General features: G+C 36.2%; 1 protein-coding gene and 1 long non-coding RNA gene across 2 annotated transcripts; both read right to left on the bottom strand.

Annotated features, from left to right (window-relative positions):
* Positions 1-290: 290 nt before the first annotated feature.
* On the bottom strand, positions 291-3,076 carry LOC148695805 (uncharacterized). The gene is made up of 4 exons (XR_015964880.1): positions 2,828-3,076; positions 2,337-2,575; positions 2,014-2,231; positions 291-449 (listed from the first exon to the last, which is right to left on the bottom strand). It is a non-coding gene; the product is annotated as an uncharacterized LOC148695805 (long non-coding RNA).
* An 11,176-nt stretch (positions 3,077-14,252) lies between these two features.
* On the bottom strand, positions 14,253-18,350 carry LOC137735438 (1-aminocyclopropane-1-carboxylate synthase 1-like). The gene is made up of 4 exons (XM_068474862.2): positions 18,072-18,350; positions 17,812-17,943; positions 17,549-17,709; positions 14,253-15,682 (listed from the first exon to the last, which is right to left on the bottom strand). Exons 1-4 carry the CDS (start codon positions 18,240-18,242, stop codon positions 14,659-14,661), a joined length of 1,488 nt encoding a protein of 495 aa, XP_068330963.2. The 5' UTR covers positions 18,243-18,350; the 3' UTR covers positions 14,253-14,658.
* Between the last annotated feature and the right edge of the window lie 336 nt (positions 18,351-18,686).

Below are 18,686 nucleotides of genomic sequence, written 5' to 3'. Positions count from 1 at the left end.
TTTTGGAAGATGAGGCATCAGTGGGTCGAAGCCGGGCATTCCTTATCCCCCCAACAAACCTTACCAAGCCTCCGACTGAGTGCATGAACCAGGGTCTCAATTTGGATATGAAACCCTGCATCCTTGGTCGAAGTCACGTCTTCCAACGGGGTCTTCAGGGAAAGCTGCAATGCCACTGCCTAAAGAACAGCCTTGCCCTTCTCTAGCATCATCGCTCGTAATAATAAGAAAAAGCATATTAATAATTAATTAAAATTTAATTAACTTTTATGCTAATTACAAGTTTGAGAATAATAACAATTAAATATACTTACATGTAGCTGCTCAGTTGCCTCATCCCTAGGTCGAACATAATCGTCTTTAAACATGTCGATCTCGCGGAATTTGGAACCCGACCGGTGGAAAGGTATCTTCTTCAATCGATTGATCTTGTTGGCCTTGGCTCTCTTCTGTAACACAAAATCAACGTATTAGTTCCTCCATTTTCAAATGGATTCGAAATCTTGGAATATATTCCTGGAATATTCTCTAGAAATTCCTAGCGTTGACTTTTTCAAAATTTTCTCGAAAACCCTCCTAGGCTAATTTTGATGCCCCAGCCTTTTTTTTGACATCCATTCAGGGAAATTCCAAAGATTTAACTACGTTAACCAAGTTGGCGCCTCAGTTGATTTTTTGGTTGACCATTGACTTTTCACAAAATTTTTCAAGAACCCTTCTTAGCGTATTTTGACGTCCTGATTTCAAATGCGCACTCCATTTTTTTTCCAAATTTAATCATTTTAGTTGAGTTTTACTAACGGGTCCCAATATTATGCTTAGGTGTGATTGCTATCGGAGACTCCAGCTTCCCTCGCTTGAACGGCTACGACTTCGCAAGTATCTGTGAGTGGGTCTTTGCTTTTAAATATAATACATTTATTTAGTTTCCATTTATGTATTTAATAAAGAATTTTCTACGTTACACTAGATTAGATTAACGTCTATAAGAATTAGTGCATCAACGAAATTTATGAAATGATTTTACGTCAAACGAGGCGCATAGGTATGCATACTATAAAGGGTTGACTTAATTATATTTATGACCATGAATAGTACTATAATGACTAGAACTATTGTATTTTTGTGGCATGACCATATTCACGTTATATGCTCATCGTGTGCTATACTGGTGTTTGTACTCATCCGATCAAGGGCCAAGCTTCACGTGTATGTTCACATCACACCACATGCTCACTTTGGATCCATTGTAGGTGCCAGTCCTGTCCTAGATTGCTATAGGCAATTAGGACTCATATGTGATGCGTATAGCACTAGTCTTCGCGTGATTATAGTACTACAGCGTAAATCGTTATTACACCCATTCTTGCTCATGTCATAATATCTTTGCATGAACTTGTGTGTCAACATATGTTCATGAGCACTGGTTATGATATGTTTGTTTATGCGAGATTATGTGATTACCAAACGTTAGATGTTTATTTACGAAATGTTAAGGCGTATTGAATTCTTGAGATATTGTAGGCTACGATAAGTATTTCCATACTATACATACGTATATTTTGGAAACTATACTTGTTTTACTGTGAGGGGTATGTTTTTGAAAATATTTTTGCAAAGCTTTACTTTTAGGCCCACACACCCTTATTTTTTTCACCCCTTCAGGTTTTAGTGACAGAGCTTTTGTGTCGACGAGGATTCTTGGTAATCTAGGCATTGGAGATTACTTTCAATGGTATAATTCTCATTCTACTTTTACTGTACTTTACTTATGCTCTGACATCAAGTGTGAAATGGGTTCATTCCTGCTCACATACGCACTCTTCCATTTAGGCACTTTTAGTTTAAATTTATTCACATTTTGCACCTCAATACACTTCATAGCTTCGTCACCTTCTGGGTGACGGCCAGCATAGCTCAATTTGGAGTCCAAGTGGACATTTCGGATCCGAGTGTATAAAAAAAAATAATAATATTACTAAGAAATTAATAAAATATTATTAGTATACGTACCAAATATTTCTTGTTCTGAAAATGCTTGCAAAGCCACTCTCAGTCCTCTAGGCGCTTTTCCAACTCGGAAAGGCCTCCCCAAGGAGAGCGGCCTCTCGACCATCATAGGGCTCAAAAAACTTGTGGAGGTCGCTCTTCCACTACTTGTATTGGGTTGTGAACTACTCGTATATGTACGTGGCCATCTTCTCATCCATGTCGTCAATATTATAGTTTGTCTACAAATACAAAAATGTTGAAAAAATATTTAATAATATTATACTTTATTAATATTTTTATACTTTATTGAAAGGTGAATAAAAGTTGAGAATTTGGATACTTACCGACAAATGATGGTGTATCATCTTCTTCATTTCCTCTGACATTGCTTACTAAGAATCCCATCGCATAGGGCAATTGGTCCGGACTACATGCCCTATGTCGTGGGCCAAACTGCTACGTTGCTTTGTCATTGGGGTTGCCTGATGTCGCTCGTCAAATCCAACAATGATACGAGCGTTGGTCGCGTTTATGACCTTCGCCGTCTTCAGATGTCGGCATGGACCCTGAATGTTTTTCTTGGCTGCAAAAAAAAATTTAACAGGGTCAAACACAAACTTCAAGTTCTACCAAAAATTTGACAGAATTTCCCTTATAAGTATAACATTTCCCAAAACCTACAAACAATATTCCATATCCAACCAACAATTTCAACAGGTCAATGACACAATTTGGCATTAAACCGACATTCAGAGCAGGCGATCGATGATGATATTCAACATAAAATATTTAAACAATGAAAGCCTAACGAAATACAATATTTACTATATTTTACCTGCCTGGGATCCCTCTCATTCGACAGTAGATGCCGAAGTTGAGGGGTGTTGGGCATACGAGAACATCGGTGAGTCTAACGAATGCTAAGTGGAAGCGAATACATCGATGAATCGGGCACCTCGGGCACCCAAGAGCCAACTTGACCAACCAGCATAAGGTCCACATTTGCTCAAGTAAGACGGTAGTAGTACAAAAAAAATTGAAAGAAAAAATTTAAATAAGTTATGCAAAAAAAAATATTAAATATTAAACATTATCATATATTACATAATAAAAATAATTATTAATTTAATAATAAGAATTTACTGATAAGTCATCCAACATAGACTTCTTCAAGTCCTCTAGCACGTTTTTCAAAGACGTCCACTCTGTAAGACATTTGTTCTTTGCAATACTATTCCAATGTCATGCGCAAGCATGATGTGCGACTCCCTCTCAAATCCATTGAAATCATCGTAGTTGATTCGCCTTAGCCCATCATTATTAATCCCCCTTCTGGCCCGCCTAAACCTTCTCTTGTTTTTTATGTCTACCAAAAAAATAAAAATTTCCTAATCAAACTAAGTAATTCATCCAATTTTATAATCATCCAATAAATTTTTTCAAAAATAAAAATAAAACTATTAAATCCACAAAAAATTAGTATTACCTTTCCGAGATCCTTCTCCCTCACATCCTTTAGTTGGAGTTGCAGCGGAATCGGCCATCGTACAAAAAAATAAAACAAGAATTGGGATATGAGGGGTTTGGCGAGGAAGAAAACAAGGGGAACTTGAGGGTTTTGGGGAAAGTATGAGAGTAAAAGGGAAAGTGAATATGTGATTTTATAAAACTCGTGGGACCTTTGAGCGATGAAGGCTTCATCATGCAAAGCTTGCAGTAATTACTTCACCTTAAATGTCTCAACAAACCATTTTACAGCACTTTGCGTGACAAATTCTTCTTAGCACAAGATTTTAGCGGAAAATTGTTCGTTGTGCGATATTTTGGCACCAATCCTCTTTTCTCAACCTTTGAGTGACATACATTTAATTTCGTTGTGCAAAGTCTTCTTGTGCAACGAAACGCTTCGTTGCATAATACTTTAATAATTTTTTTTGTCAAGATGTTTTTGCACGACGAAATTTGGTGTGCAGCGTAAAGTTTGGTTGCGCAAATTATTTTTTCTATTAGTGTTTGCCTGACGAACCATTTCATCATGCAAGGATCTTAATTTTTTAACATGAGTCTAACTTAAAGTTTGCCCAAAGTACCATTCCGTAGGATAAAGGTTTCAAAAAAACAGTGGCCAAGTGAAATTTGGGCGAAAAAAATTTGGTGGGAAATAATGTTTGGCTAACAAAGACCTAAGCAATTTGTTGGGCAACCCCTAAATTTGGAGGGAAATTCTATTTCTTTGGGAAAAAAAATTTCGGGGCTTTCAGGCTTGCCCAATGAAATTTGTCCACTTTGCCCTATGAAATATATGATTTTCGTCGGACAAAGCTTAAAAATTAAAAGATCTCCACACTTTGATTTTTTTTTTTTTTTGGTTGCAACGGTTAAGCGATCATCGAATTTGATGATCAGGTGTGTTCAATATAATGTTCTAAAAAACGGCCTAGGCGGTGGTGACCTGAGGTGTTTTCTTGCAAATCGGTTGGGGTCTAGGCGGGTGAGGCGGGCTAGGCGCTAAGCGGGCTAGGCGGCTAGGAGGTTTTTTTTTTTTTTTTAAATAAAAAAAAAATCCTATCTACATTACTATATTTCCTTATTTTCTTCCTATTTTGCATTTTGTGTGGTTTAAAATTGGGAACTTATTGTACATGTGTTATCCTACAATACCTCTCACTATGGTTCTATGACATATATGCTTAATGTGTTTTTAAAATTTGGACTTGTTGGATAGTCTTTTTGCATTTTATTATCTTATCCATGGATTTCATACAAGTTTAATTTTTTGTAAGTTGACATATGCACTTATTTACAAGATATACAAGAAATTTACCTAAATCCACCTAGGCGCCTACCTAGACCCAGCCTAGCCGCCTAGGAGCTAGGCGCTAGCCCGCTGCCCGACTAGCGCCTAGCGTTTTTTAGAACCTTGGTTCAATATAGGTTTTAACCCTCAGTTAGCATCTTTGAAAAACTAACCCAAAACAAAGGTGATATAGCCATTAAGTCATGATGCTCAATTTGTAATCGTCCAACCTTTTGCCAGGATTCCTACTCCCTGAAAGTTTATTTTTGGTGATTTTTTTCACTGTGCGATCTTGTACTATATTCAAACAAGTTTAACTGTTTGGATCGTGGAAACTAATTTCGTATATTGCATATCCCTACGATGCACTAAATAGTTTAGGATTTCATCGGGCAAGACTTCTTTACCCGACGATTCTTTTGGATTCCGTCCGGCAAAGTGTCAATTTTATTTTAAGCACAATAAGATAAATGAGCTTTGAACTTAAATAAAGTTAATAGAATATTTTATGGTAGTACTTAATAATATTTGATCAGTGAATGCTCAATCACTATCAGTATACTCATATACTTCCTTATAATCCTCTTTAATATCGCTTTCATTACTTGAATCATCGCTGATATCTTCAAACAAGGAATTTCGTTGAATTGGTGGTAGGCACTCGAGGTCAATAGCTAATGCATCTATTTCAAGTGTGGGGACATCCGACATCTTAAATGGTGGTTGAATGATGTGGTTGCTCTGTACTCCAGGAAGGTTTCAAGTAGTTGCGAATGAATTGTCTTGGTGAACATTTTGGTCACCGTCGTCCTGCTTTGGGTTCGTCAGGTCCCTAATATTTCTCTTTAATATTTAGGGCCTATTTGTTTGACCTTCTTAAGTTTCACTGGACTAGATTGGCTTACTAGTCCAATGTTTGGTGCAAGCAGGACAAAGTTTAATGAGACTAAGTTGGACTCATGCCGACTAAGTCCTTCACTGCGTGGTCATAGCCAGGCCCCTCAAAACGTTTGGGATTGCTAATCCCATCTCCGAACTTGCGTTGTGTGCAACAGTGTCGTCTACAAGCATGCCTCTCTGCAACTCTATTTGCCTTCATGCCCATATCTTAAACCCAGATTTGAAACCCAGCCCACCCATGCCCATATCCGAAACAAAAAAGCAAAGCGAAAACAACAATCCCAATAAAAATTCTTCCCTCTTCCCAGAAAATTCCGAGGTGGGAGAAACAAAGGCAGCAAAGTCCATGGCAATGGGTATCAAGAGGACGAAGCCTCTGCATAATTTCAACTTGCCATGGGATGTGAAGTGGGTGATGTTGCTTGTTGGGAAGAGATGAAGTGCAGAGGCAGAAGGCGAAGAAGATGAAGTGAAGAGGTAGAGGATTTGCAATAAAAAATGAAGTGACAAAAATGGGAGAAAAGGGGAAAGGGGAGGGATAAGTGGAGAAAAAAATGAATGAAGAGATGGGGGAGGATTCTAGAAAAATAAGGGAAAAGAAAGTAATAATAAAATATTAATTGATATATTAAATAAAATATTAATAAATATAGATTAAATAATATAATATTATAGTCCTGCTTCTTAGTCTGACACTGCACCAAACGTTTTACTAAGTCACTCCAGCTTAGTCTAGTTTAAGCCAGTCCAGTTTAGTCCGTGAAGCTAGTCTAGTCCGAGACAGTCCGGTGCAACAAACGCACCCTTATTGTACTATTTTCAAACCACCCTTCGCCTTTGGATCATCCTGGTAAAATACTTGTTCTACTGTTTTGGCAAGGATGTAGGGATCATCCTCAAACCACCGGGTGTTTGTTCTGACCAACAACAAGTACATATCTTGAATGAGACTGTCTATTTTGTCATGGTTCGTATCACCCCAATGACATTTGAACGATATGACTTCATTATGGTTTGTGTATAACAATTGAATCATACTTAAAAAGTTTTCCAGAAAATAAGTATTCTCATTTACCCCTAGGACGACATGCTAGTTGGAATACCTTTAGTAATGATCATATCCCATTCAAAAGTATACTTTCTGTGTTGCAGTCACTCGACTATTTCGGATCACAAAAAATTCGGCAACATCTCTCTAAGGTTCCCTAAGTGCACGACATAGATATTATAAACAAATATCTAGTATGCACTCGAAGAACATTACAGGAATACAACCAAATTTCTCACGAACGAAACTTACCAATGTTGACCACACATACTAATGCACTCCCAAATTGTTCAAACTGGACAATTCAAGAATCTATTAGATCGTGGAGCCGCATACTACGTCTACACACACATCCAACAGAATCTCAAACAAGTATAAGGATTTGCGAATTTATTATACGAAGTTAATCAATATATTTAACTTCGTATAATGAAATTTTAATAAATTTCAACCACAATTTCCTAGACTAATGTTGTCCAAGTTAAATTTGCCTAAGCTACAATATTTCATTAACACATGAACTCATAATGTCACATAACACTCAATTTTAACATACATAGATATCACAATTAAACAAATTCAAACTTACTAATTTATAATTAACAAACAATACATTCCTTTCCTTGAATTTACTTCCAATCCTATCACAAACCTACAACAATCAAAATTAATTAATCACACATTTAAGTAAAAAGTTATTCAACCATTAAAAAGAACTAACCTTAAATTAATTGGGAGAGGGAGAGATGGAGGAGTGGGTGTGAGTGTGGAGGGAGGGAGGGAGTAGAAAACACTAGCGGCGATGGCAGCATGATGAAGAAAAAAGAGAAGAGCGGCAAAAGAGGATTTTTACATAGACAACATTGAGCAAAGGTTTTGTCTGTGAATTTTTTACACGTCATTGCGGGCCTTTGCCCATTGGGCCGACGAATTGGGCATTCAAGCAACATTAATCTAGCAAAGAACCTCAGTTTTGTCAAGCAAACCTAAAGATATTCTGCGTCATTTTTTTTCTCTTGGCGCCAAAACATTGCCCGATGAATGTTACCTTGCCCTACAACTCTCTTCCATTGTGTAAAGTTTTGAGTAAACCTAAATGTTAACCAGTTTTGCCCTACCAACGAAAAAATTAGTCAAGTGCCCTAACTAGACAAAATTTTGTTCGTCGAGCAAAATTTTGTCAGATAAGCCCCAATTTCTGGTAGTGGTGGTGACACATCCGTACAAGCAAACTTTACATTATCTAATAAAAAGAGATCGATTATAGATGCCAATCTTTGTCAAATTGGCAACCATCATACCAATGTCGAAAGATGCTTAGTGCTTCAAAACTTTGATACACATATCTTTGTAGTGGAATGTCGTTATTGAATTTACGTATAAACAATAACCATAATGGTTACGTTCTATATTGGCTGAAAAGGACCAAACACTAGCCTTATCAGCGACTTGTGTAATCTACATAAAAGTTGTGTACACCTTAAGCAATGATATATACAGTAGAACCAATGCTGCTGGAAACAAGTGTGGATATATTGTCATGATTCGTATAATACTGTTTACAATGTTCATTTATGTTTTAAGTGACTTATTTTAATAAACGGAAATAATAATTTCCTTGGTTCTAATATTTGTTTATTTATTATTAATAAAAAAAATCAAATGTACAGGGATACAACATTGCAATTTGTGAATTTAGGGGGTGTATTCAATTGGGAATTGAGAGATTTTAATAGATTTATAGATCCAGGGATTTTTATAGAGTTTAACTGATTTGTAGAGATTTCATGTAAAATTTGATTCAATTTTCTCGAAATCTCATGAGGAGATGTGAGATTTGTGGATGCTTAAAATACATTACAAAATCTCTCTAATTCACTCTAATTCCTCAACTTTTCCAAATTCTTTAAATTCAAATTCTAATTGTATACACCTGAAATATTATAAACTTCTTTAAAATTTTAATTGAATACACCTGGATTTCTAAGGATTTTAATAAACTATCTTAGATTGAATACACATTGAATTTCAGATAATCATTTAAAATCTTGATTAAAATACCCCTAAATTCATTAAAAGAATTAAAAAATTTCAAAATCCCAATTGAATATACACAACCCCAACCCCCCCCCCCCCCCCCCACACCCCCCCCCCCCCCCCCCACACCCCCCCCCCCCCCCCCCCCTCTTCTCTTCTCTCTCTCTAAGCTACAATTCTGCATCGCAGCTGGCTACGCTCGACAATTTGTATACCATCAGCTGGAATATGACATGACCTTATCCCCCACTAACTTCACTTAATTAAAGAGACGTGTGACACTTTAAAACTTCTGTAATGCCTTCGTTATCCACTCTTAAATTGCATCCAACGAACTATATTAGCCATGTCAGCAATCTATGCTTGTCTTGAGATTATAATTTGATGATGATCTCCTTTTATGATAAGGTTAATGTAAATACACTAAAAAGGTCATGATACATATTTATCACTTCAACGGTCTTGAGTATTGGATATATTTTATTTTCTAAGTTATTTTTGTTTTTGATTAAAGTACGATATTTATTTCATCGAATAAGAGACTTAACAAAGATACATTCATGAACAATTCAACTCTAAAAGGATTCTTACAAACTAGATCTAAAAATATTATAGTAATGATGACTAAATGCAAAATAGTAAGCAGACTTTAAGCACTTCTAAGTTAGCCAATTTTGAAGAAACTATATTTAGGTTTCCTTTGTTTCTATGGATTTAGGTATTCTTGTTCAATTAGGTTTGCTTTATTTCACATTTTGAGTTTGCCTTATCTATTGTTTTCTTATAAATGCCTTTCATTAGTAATTATAACACAGTTAAAATTATTTAACAGGCAAACAACGCTAAAATAATTAGAGAATCCATTTGGCTAGTATAAGTTTCATGTTCAGCATCACAAAGAAAACAACAGCACCTAGTTTTGGACGGCAAGAAAAAGTTAAACACAATATTTAAGATTGTGGGTTTGTGGTGCTAAGAGTACTGCGTTATGATTATGATTGTGCATGGACTTTTAGCCTAAATAATAATTTTAATGGATCTAAAGAAAACCATATTAATTAATGGATAGAGGTTTCACTGAGAAAAAAAAGCGATAACTTTCGGCATAGGAACCAAAATCGAACATAAACATGTCCCGCCGTGGGTCACACTGTCTCGTCAAACCTTCACCTCATCAGCTACATGAAAATGACTTCAGATTTACGTCCCACTGTGTTTCACATCAATCAAGCCCCACTAAATAAAATTTAAAAACGCTCACACATAAATACGTATACATATACATTGTCTTTCACCTTCCACCTTCTACCTTCCAACAGTTTGGTGAAAAATTCAGCCTTTGTAACAATGACACAGTGCACGTACGTTTCAACTCTCAAGTTTATATGCAATCATGCATGTAGTTTGATTCATTAATTTGACTAATACTTCTTAGTTTTGACAACATTTAAAAGTATTCAATAATTATCTAGAAATAAGATTACTAAGAGCTCGTTGGAGTGTTTTTTTTTTTTGGTTTTTTAAGGTAAAATTGGATTTCATTCAAACATTAACCAAACATAAACATAATACCAAGAAGGTGACCTCTGAAAAAAGAGACATCACATGCAAGACAAAGTTAACCCACGTTTACAGACTCGACAATATGGTTACTTGGCGTCAACCACGATGGTTCCGTATCTACCCAAAACAATAACTCTGGACATTGCAAACTATACTGATCTTAAATGGAGTCACGCTATACACCTCGCTTAATACATGAGTCACCACCACCTGATTAGTTTGTAACAAAGCAAGTATAACATCCACATACACTTCTTCCGCAACCAAGCAAACAACATCCTGAGCAAGCAACTGAACGGCTCTAATAGAATCTGTTTCAACTACCAGTGGCACTAATCGTAAGTCCAGTGTAAGGTCCAAACCTTGATTGCATGGAGCTCAATCGCAAGAACCGAGAGTAATGGAGGTGTCGGCATAGCAACAACACCTTTAAATTCTCCGTCAGCATCACGCACTATAGCATCTACTCCACGAGTGCCGTCGACAACACCAACCGCTCCATCAATCTTCATTACATGGGTTGTTTCTTTAGAAAACATTTATATTTATAATCACCTTTGTTAGGATTGATTTTAGTACAAAAACGTTGAAACTTCTTTAAAAATATTCAAGTGCATTATGAGAAGGGGCTTGGAAGTGTTTTATGAAAAAGCATATGATAGGTGCTTCTCTGAAAAAACACTTTTATGACCTAGAAACAATTTTAATTTCCCTCTACAAAATGCAACCATAAGCACTTTTTAGTTATCATAATATGTTTTTATTCATTTAAGAAGCAATTTCAAACAAACTCTTTAAATAAGTGTATTATTAATAGAAAAAAAAAATCTCTTCATTAACATCTCAAAGTGTTGTTAATAATTAAAAAGCGAGTCGTGTTAAATGTAGATTAAACGACAACAAAATTAGGGTTTTCAAGTACACAATCAAACCAAGCCTTGTAGTATATAGGCATTTGTAGAGAAATGCTAAGGAGACTCTACTCTCTCAAAACGAGACTTTTTAATGTCTCTCTGCCACCTCACAGTTCCACCTTCTAGCAGTTTGATGAAAACTCTAACGTTTGTAAAAGCCACGATGGGCAATCAAATATACGCAATCATGTGTATAAATGCAGTTTTCATTATTATTTTTTTAATTCTTAGTGCTTGACAAAATTTAGAGTTTGTTCGACAATTCTATTTTTTAACATATAAAAACAATAAGGGCCTTGAGATCGTTTATATAGAAAACACTTAGAAAAATGCTAGTTGTAACATCCTACATCGTTTAGGGAAGTGGATCCTGTAAGCCTTATATGTATATTCTCATCTCTACCTAGCACAAGGCCTTTTGGGAGCTCACTAGCTTCAGGTTCCTTAGAAATTCTGAAGTTAAGCAAGTTGGGAGCGAGAGCATTCCCATGATGGGTGACCCACTGGAAAGTTCTCGTGTGAGTTTCCAGAAACAAAATCGTGAGGGTGTGGTCGGGGCCCAAAGCGGACAATATCGTACTACGGTGGTGGAGCGGGTCCGGGATGTGGACCCCGGGCCGACGATGGTGGAGCGGGCTCGGGATGTGGACCCCGGGCCTAGATGTGACAATTTGGTATCAGAGCCTAACCCTGGCCATGGTATGTCGATAAGAACGTCCCACATCGCCCAGGGGAGTGGATCATGTAAGCCTTATATGTATATTCTCATCTCTACCTAGCACGAGGCTTTTTGGGAGCTCACTGGCTTTAGGTTCCTTAGGAACTCCGAAGTTAAGCGAGTTGGGAGCGAGAGCATTCCCATGATGGGTGACCCACTTGGAAGTTCTCGTGTGAGTTTCCGGAAACAAAACCGTGAGGGTGGTCGGGGCCCAAAACGGACAATATCATGCTACGGTGGTGGAGCGGGCCCGAGATGTGGACCCCAAGCCAAGATGTGACACTAGTGGTCTTTGCATTAATTTTTATATTTGAAACATTTTCACTTTAATGCCACCTGTCATTTTTTTCACACAAAAATAAAAAGACATTTAATGTCAATTGGGATTGAAATCAAACATGTGTAATATCCTTGAAATTATATTTTTGAAAAATGATAAATAGAGTCTCTTAAAAGTGGAACTCTCTATGGATTTTTTTGTCGTTCTCATGTTTTTAGCATAATGTTTTATAATGTTGGCATGAGAATTAACGTTGAACAGTGAGCTGATAGAGAGTTCATAAAGAATCCTACTTTGAGATAGACCCCTTAGCATTTCTCTATTTTTTTAGTTTTTCATCTTCAATCCCAAGCCAAAAACATTAAAAGGTCTCTTTTTTGTGTACAAAATGAAAATATGGCATTTGTAAGTGAGAAATCTTGTGGTATTCCTCTTCACTTGTAAGTGAGAGGTTTTAAGTTCGATTATCGTCAAAATCGAATTTGAACTACATTATTGTTAGCTCATTTTGAGGCTAAGCCCACCCGTCCCCCACCCCCCCCCCCCCCCCCCCCCACAACAAATACAAATGTTAATACAAAGGTTGCTAGCACTCCAAACACACCTATGCTTACAAACGCCTGCTAAAATTTTCAAAACATGTTGGAACTTTTATTAAAAATCCCAATGCTTCTTTTAAGCACTTCGAAGTGCATGCTTCAAGAAGAAATATTTGGTAGGAAGAACAATATCAGGTTTTCCTAATACACAATTAACTTTTATTTAGAACTTTCTCATTAGTAACCACTCTCTAATTAATCGAAAATTGGAAGAGTTAAGTTAGAAACAAATTATAATATAGCACCATATCCGACTATCCGTCACATACCCATTATTTAGATTAAATCAAATTAATTAGTTTGTATGTACATATCTATCATCATAAGTTTAATTGGTTATGGTATGTGATGATCTCATCAGTTTTAACGTCGTTCTATGAGTCATTTTGACTTGGAAATCTCGATCTCAAATTGATTCATTGTGTAGTGTGACGATGAATTAAACACACAGCATGCTCATCATATAATACTCGTATATATTATATATGTACGTATATATACACATATATATATTTATATATACATATGTATGTATGTATATATATATATATATATATATTTATATATAAAACTATATACATTCTATAACGATGATGATGAACATAGAAGGCCCGGCTCACGATTAATTTGTTGGATTATCATATCCTCAATGCCTTATCTGTTTAATATTTGGGCCACTCACAGGGAAAACCAACATAGCCACGATGTCACAAATTGGCCTTTGTCAATCACCATTCAACTAATTAATTTTCAATAATCCACCTAACTGGCTAATTGAACAACCCATTGGATAATAGAGATATATAGCTCGTTTTAATGTACTTTTAAAATGACTAAAAGCACTTTTAGAAAAAAAAAATTTGGATTCCAAAAGCACTTAAAGTGCTTTCTGTAAGAAGTACCGATTATGTGCTTCTTTCAGGAAGCACTTTAAATGTTTTTCCAAGATTTATTTGCATCTTTACTAAGAATTAAATCTAAAAACTTGTTCACCAAAAGCGCTTTTAGTCATTTTAAAAACACATCCAAACAAGCTAGTTCAACTTTCAAAGTCATACAAGCATGCATGCGTTTTGCACATGCATTTTAAAGATGGAAAGGGATCCTCCGGATCCCTTCCACCAAATCCACATAATCCACAAATCCAGACCCTTGAAATTTGATCAAACAGTTAAAAGTTATTATAACATTTAAAGGGACTCCCTATTTATAGCTATTGGATCAAATTTCAAAAGCCCAGATTGATGGATTATGTGGATTTGATGCAAGGATTCTGGATCCCTTTTCTTTAAAGAAAAACGAGTGATATGATGTTAGAGAGATTATTCACTTGAATCATATTTTGTATACCACATAATGTGGTATTTGATGGTTTAACTCCTTATTTAATCATTAAAAAAAATATACAACTATCAACTGTCACATCATCTGTTATACAAAATACAATAAAAAAACAAAGTCTATGTAACATTTTTTTCCAAAATAAATTAGTGGTTTATACAGTGGAGAGTCCTACGCAGCCAAGCAAATTAAATACTATATCATGGACTAAAGAAAATTATTATACTCATTCTAGAGGTTCATTACCTGAATTAATTACATAATCCAAGTCATTACACTGATAGAAAATTAATATATCAATCTAGCTAATAGCTAAACTTTGTGACTTGTCAGCTGCATAATCAGCGTCTAAAGTAATTATAATGGGCAAAATTATCATGAGTACGTCCAAAACGAAATTAAAAACATAATCAACCTCCTAATTATTATCCAAAACCCTTACACACTAGAGTATAGGTCCCAATACTCTTTAAGTTATAGCTCGAACGAAAGGCGTGTGAGGCATTGGTGAATGTGGAGACATCATGTGTGGTGACTTAACACTAACACCTTCCTGCTCAAATCTTCTTGTTGACGATGAAAAGCTCAGCCTTAGATTGCTCTGCCAACGCTTCTTAGTACTTTTCACTTGTGCTTGTTCTTGAGCTTTCTTTTCTTGCCCTACAAGTGCCCTAATCCTTTTGAGTGCAACTTCCACAGTGTCATCATCCATGTTGGCAAAGCAAACCCTAAACCAACCAGGCTCCACACATTTAAACGAAGAGCCCGGCGAAACGTTGAGCTTCACTTCGTTCACAATCACACGCCACAACACCATTTCTCCGTCGAGTGTTTGATCTTTCAACAGCCTCCTTAAGTCCATCCAACAGAAGAGGCCTGCATTGCTTTTCAAATAGCTAATTCCCACTTCCTCAAGCCCCTTCGTGAAGACCCGGTGCCTCTTCGCAAGCCTTTTTGAGCTTGTCGCGAGGAACTTCTCGACAAAATCTTCATCCGATAGCATTGATGCGAGCATGTGTTGTGTTTGGGATGAGACCAGCCCGAAACTTGACATTTTTCGACCGATGTTCACCACATCATCGTTGTAGGAGTAAACAATGCCGACCCTCAAACCGGGAAACCCCATGTCCTTGGACAAACTGTAGACAATGTGGATTAGGTTGGGATTGCAATCCATGTCTTGTATGACCTGGGTGATGCATGTGTATTTTGGGGAGCTGAAGACTGTGGCTGCATAGATTTCATCACAAACCAAGTGAATGTTCTTTTGGTTTATGAATGTGACAAGGCTTTCAAGTGTGTCTTTGTCAAGGGTTGTGCCCAATGGATTTGATGGGTTTGTTATGATCAAGCCCTTCACTTTGATGTTGTTGTTTTTGGCTTTTTCGTAAGCTGCTTCCACTGCTTCTTTGGTTATTTTGAAATTGTTGGAGCTATCACAATCGACTGGGACAATTTGGACTCCAGTTCTCCATCCGAGGTCTCGATAATATCTGCAGTTAGACATATGAATTCTTAATTAATAATTAATTACGAGTAAAATTAGTTAATTAAGCTTCTAAATTAGCTTGGTGACTTGCAATTAGCCCACTGAGCATATTAAGTTTGGTAAGAAATATATGAGAACTGAAATTGAAGCTAATTGGAAAATTTTAACATAACGGTACAAAGATTAAGACTTTAAACAACTCATGATGAGAAGAAAACGAAGTTGGAGTTTTGCCTAAACATCCAGCTGTAAACTACGCAGACTAATTAATCTGATTTGAAATATCATCCAATGTGAATGTATGGTTGAGGATTGATGCGTGTGGCTTTGATATTATACTGAATTTCAACAATGGACTCAAAAGTCTTAACTAGTTCTTCTGATCTAGCTTAATACTATTGTAAGTTTGATAGTATCATATCATACTAATTAAAGTACATGATCATTAAAATCAAGTATAGAGAGATGAGTAAGAGTAGGCCAGATTCAAAGTTTAAACCTTCTCATATACATATAAAGGAAAAGTATGTCATCGTTGATGATAATCCTTATTTGTACTTGATTATGATCCTAAACTAGACCTGGTAATTTCTTACACAACCCATTAACACGATACGTAAACAACACGAAAATAACGGGTTTCGGGTCAACACGATAACTAATCGGGTCATTATCGGGTCACACGATAATAACCTGCTAATAACGGGTCCTTAACAGGTTTACACGAGAGTGACACGCGAATAACCTATTTTGACACGATAAGAAAAACGTTATTTTGATGATTTTAATTTTTTAAACTACTAAAAAAACTTACTATAAAATACAATAGATATAATGAATATGTATATATAGTTTATTAATTATTCTTCTATTATTATTCTTCATTTAAATATTCAACAAGGTTCTTACAATTTATTGAAAAAATAAAATGCAAAATGAAAGTTATCTATTTTCTGTCTAAGTGAGTCGCAACTTAGGCAGGTTCATAGGTGGGTCTTAGCGGACTAGGAGGGTGCCTAGGTGGTCTAGGCGGGCGCCTCAGCAGGTCTAAGCACATTTTCTTAATTATCAAACGCATAGACATTAATTGGGATGGTGGCCAACTACCTAATGCCTAAGCGGCCGGGGATTAGGCGGCGCTAAACGGGAATTTTTAGAATAATGACTTTAAGGATTCAAAACCTTGTGTTCAAGCCCATGACTTGGGCTCCACAAGTTTCTTTCTACCAAATTCTTAAACTCACTACTCTATTGTGTGTACAAATTAAAACACACCTAGTCAACCAAACGAATGCAACAAAAAAAAAAATTAAAAAATTAAAAATTTAGCTAAATGGTCTTTGGAATTGGCATAATTCCTCAATTTGGTCTCTGAAATTTAAAATCAATAGAACCGGTCATTAAGTTTGTCCACCATGAATCATTTTGGTCATTTTGTAAAAAAATCTCCATTAAATAAATAAAATGACAAAAATACCCTCAATTTTTGTTAAAGCATTTTGGTCTATTATTTATTAAATTAAAGGTATTTTTATCATTTTGGTCCTTACTTAACATGGATTTTCCATGGAATGATCAAAATGATTGACAGTGAATAAACTTAGGGACTAGTTCTATCGATTTAAAATCTCAAAGACTAAAGTGTGGAGTTATACCAATCTCAGAGACTATTCTGTCTAAAAAATAAAAAATAAAAACAAAATTGGTGGCTCTTGGAGCAATTAAGCACTCATCTATTCGGCACGGAATATGATTAGCAAAGTACGTACGTTAAAAAAATAAAAAATAAAAAATAAATAACAACAAACAAACAAACAAACAAATTTAACACAATATTTGAAATGAAAGATATGAAAGAAGCATGACATACGCTGGATAGTACGGTGAGGGGATAAGGAAAGCATCGCCGGGGTCAGCCAAACAAAACATGACCAGCTCGTTTGCTCCGGTGGCTCCGCCACTCATCACTACGCGGTCAGGATCAAACGTGACTCTGCCACCTCTTGCTTTCGACATGAACGTAGCAATGGCCTGAAAATTAATTAGGATCATGCAAATTAATTATAATGCTAATTACTGAATAATTGATTTCCATGGACCATTCCATGCATGCGTATGTGTGTGTATGTATACCTGTCTGAACTCTGGGAAGCCATGGTAATCTTGAAAATTGGCCACGCTTCTGAACTTCTCAACTCCTTCAGCAGTGCAAAAAGAGGCTTTGGGATTTTTCCTAATCCATTCTTCAACCAAATCAAAGGAAAGCTGGAAACAAACGAAAGTTAAACCATGCATTTTGTTAGGTTAATTACTTCTTAACTATAATGTAATAGCTCATGTATTTTGTGTTTGGCAGTGCAAAATGTGAAGAAAAACAACGGAGCAGTGCAAACCTGATTTTCTGCAAGGCCCATCTGGATTACACCCTCAGGGTTTTCAGTTGGGTGAAAAGGGTTTTGATCGTACGCCTTCCATCCGTTGAAGTACGGCGAGTTCTCACCATGTTTTTCATTGGTTGCAATCTTCGATAGCAGTAAGCTATTTTTACTTGCAGATGATGCCATTTTCTTGGTTTCAAAGAACAAATACACAAGCAATATAGCTGGAGGGGGAATGATATATAATATTATTGCTGGAAGTCTGGAACGACAGTAGTGATTGTTTTTTCAAGCAATGAAGTGTGAGGCAAAGGGTGAGGCAGTTGTTGAATTTATAGGCAGTGGAAGATTGATTGGCAAGCAGAACAGGAACCAAATTTGAGGGAAAAGTCCGTTTCGATATTCCATAAAAATTTAATTATGGTAGCGTTGGTCAATGAGTCGTAAAGCTTGCATGTTGTCTATGATACCAAACCATCAAGCATGTAATATCCTGCACAACCACGTGTACACCAGTAGTGTACCTGTTGGTGATCCTTATATAATACATCACGTTTTCACGAAACACTTACAATTAACAGTGCGACGGTTACATTATTTTTATAATTGATATACTATATGATAATGTCG

This window comes from Pyrus communis, chromosome 7 (assembly GCF_041283825.1).
Source record: "Pyrus communis isolate YQ-2024b chromosome 7, ASM4128382v1, whole genome shotgun sequence".
Lineage (NCBI taxonomy): Eukaryota > Viridiplantae > Streptophyta > Magnoliopsida > Rosales > Rosaceae > Pyrus > Pyrus communis.
The sequence above is the reverse complement of the archived record's forward strand: the minus strand, read 5'-3'. Positions and strand labels throughout refer to the sequence as shown.

Coding starts and splice junctions, on each gene's coding strand:
- LOC137735438 (XM_068474862.2), bottom strand. CDS start 18,242: ATGGCATCATCTGCAAGTAAAAATAGCTTACTGCTATCGAAGATTGCA. Junction 17,710..17,811: donor GCTTCCCAGAGTTCAGACAG/GTATACATACAC, acceptor ATTAATTTTCAG/GCCATTGCTACGTTCATGTC. Junction 15,683..17,548: donor CCCTCACCGTACTATCCAGC/GTATGTCATGCT, acceptor GTCTAACTGCAG/ATATTATCGAGACCTCGGAT.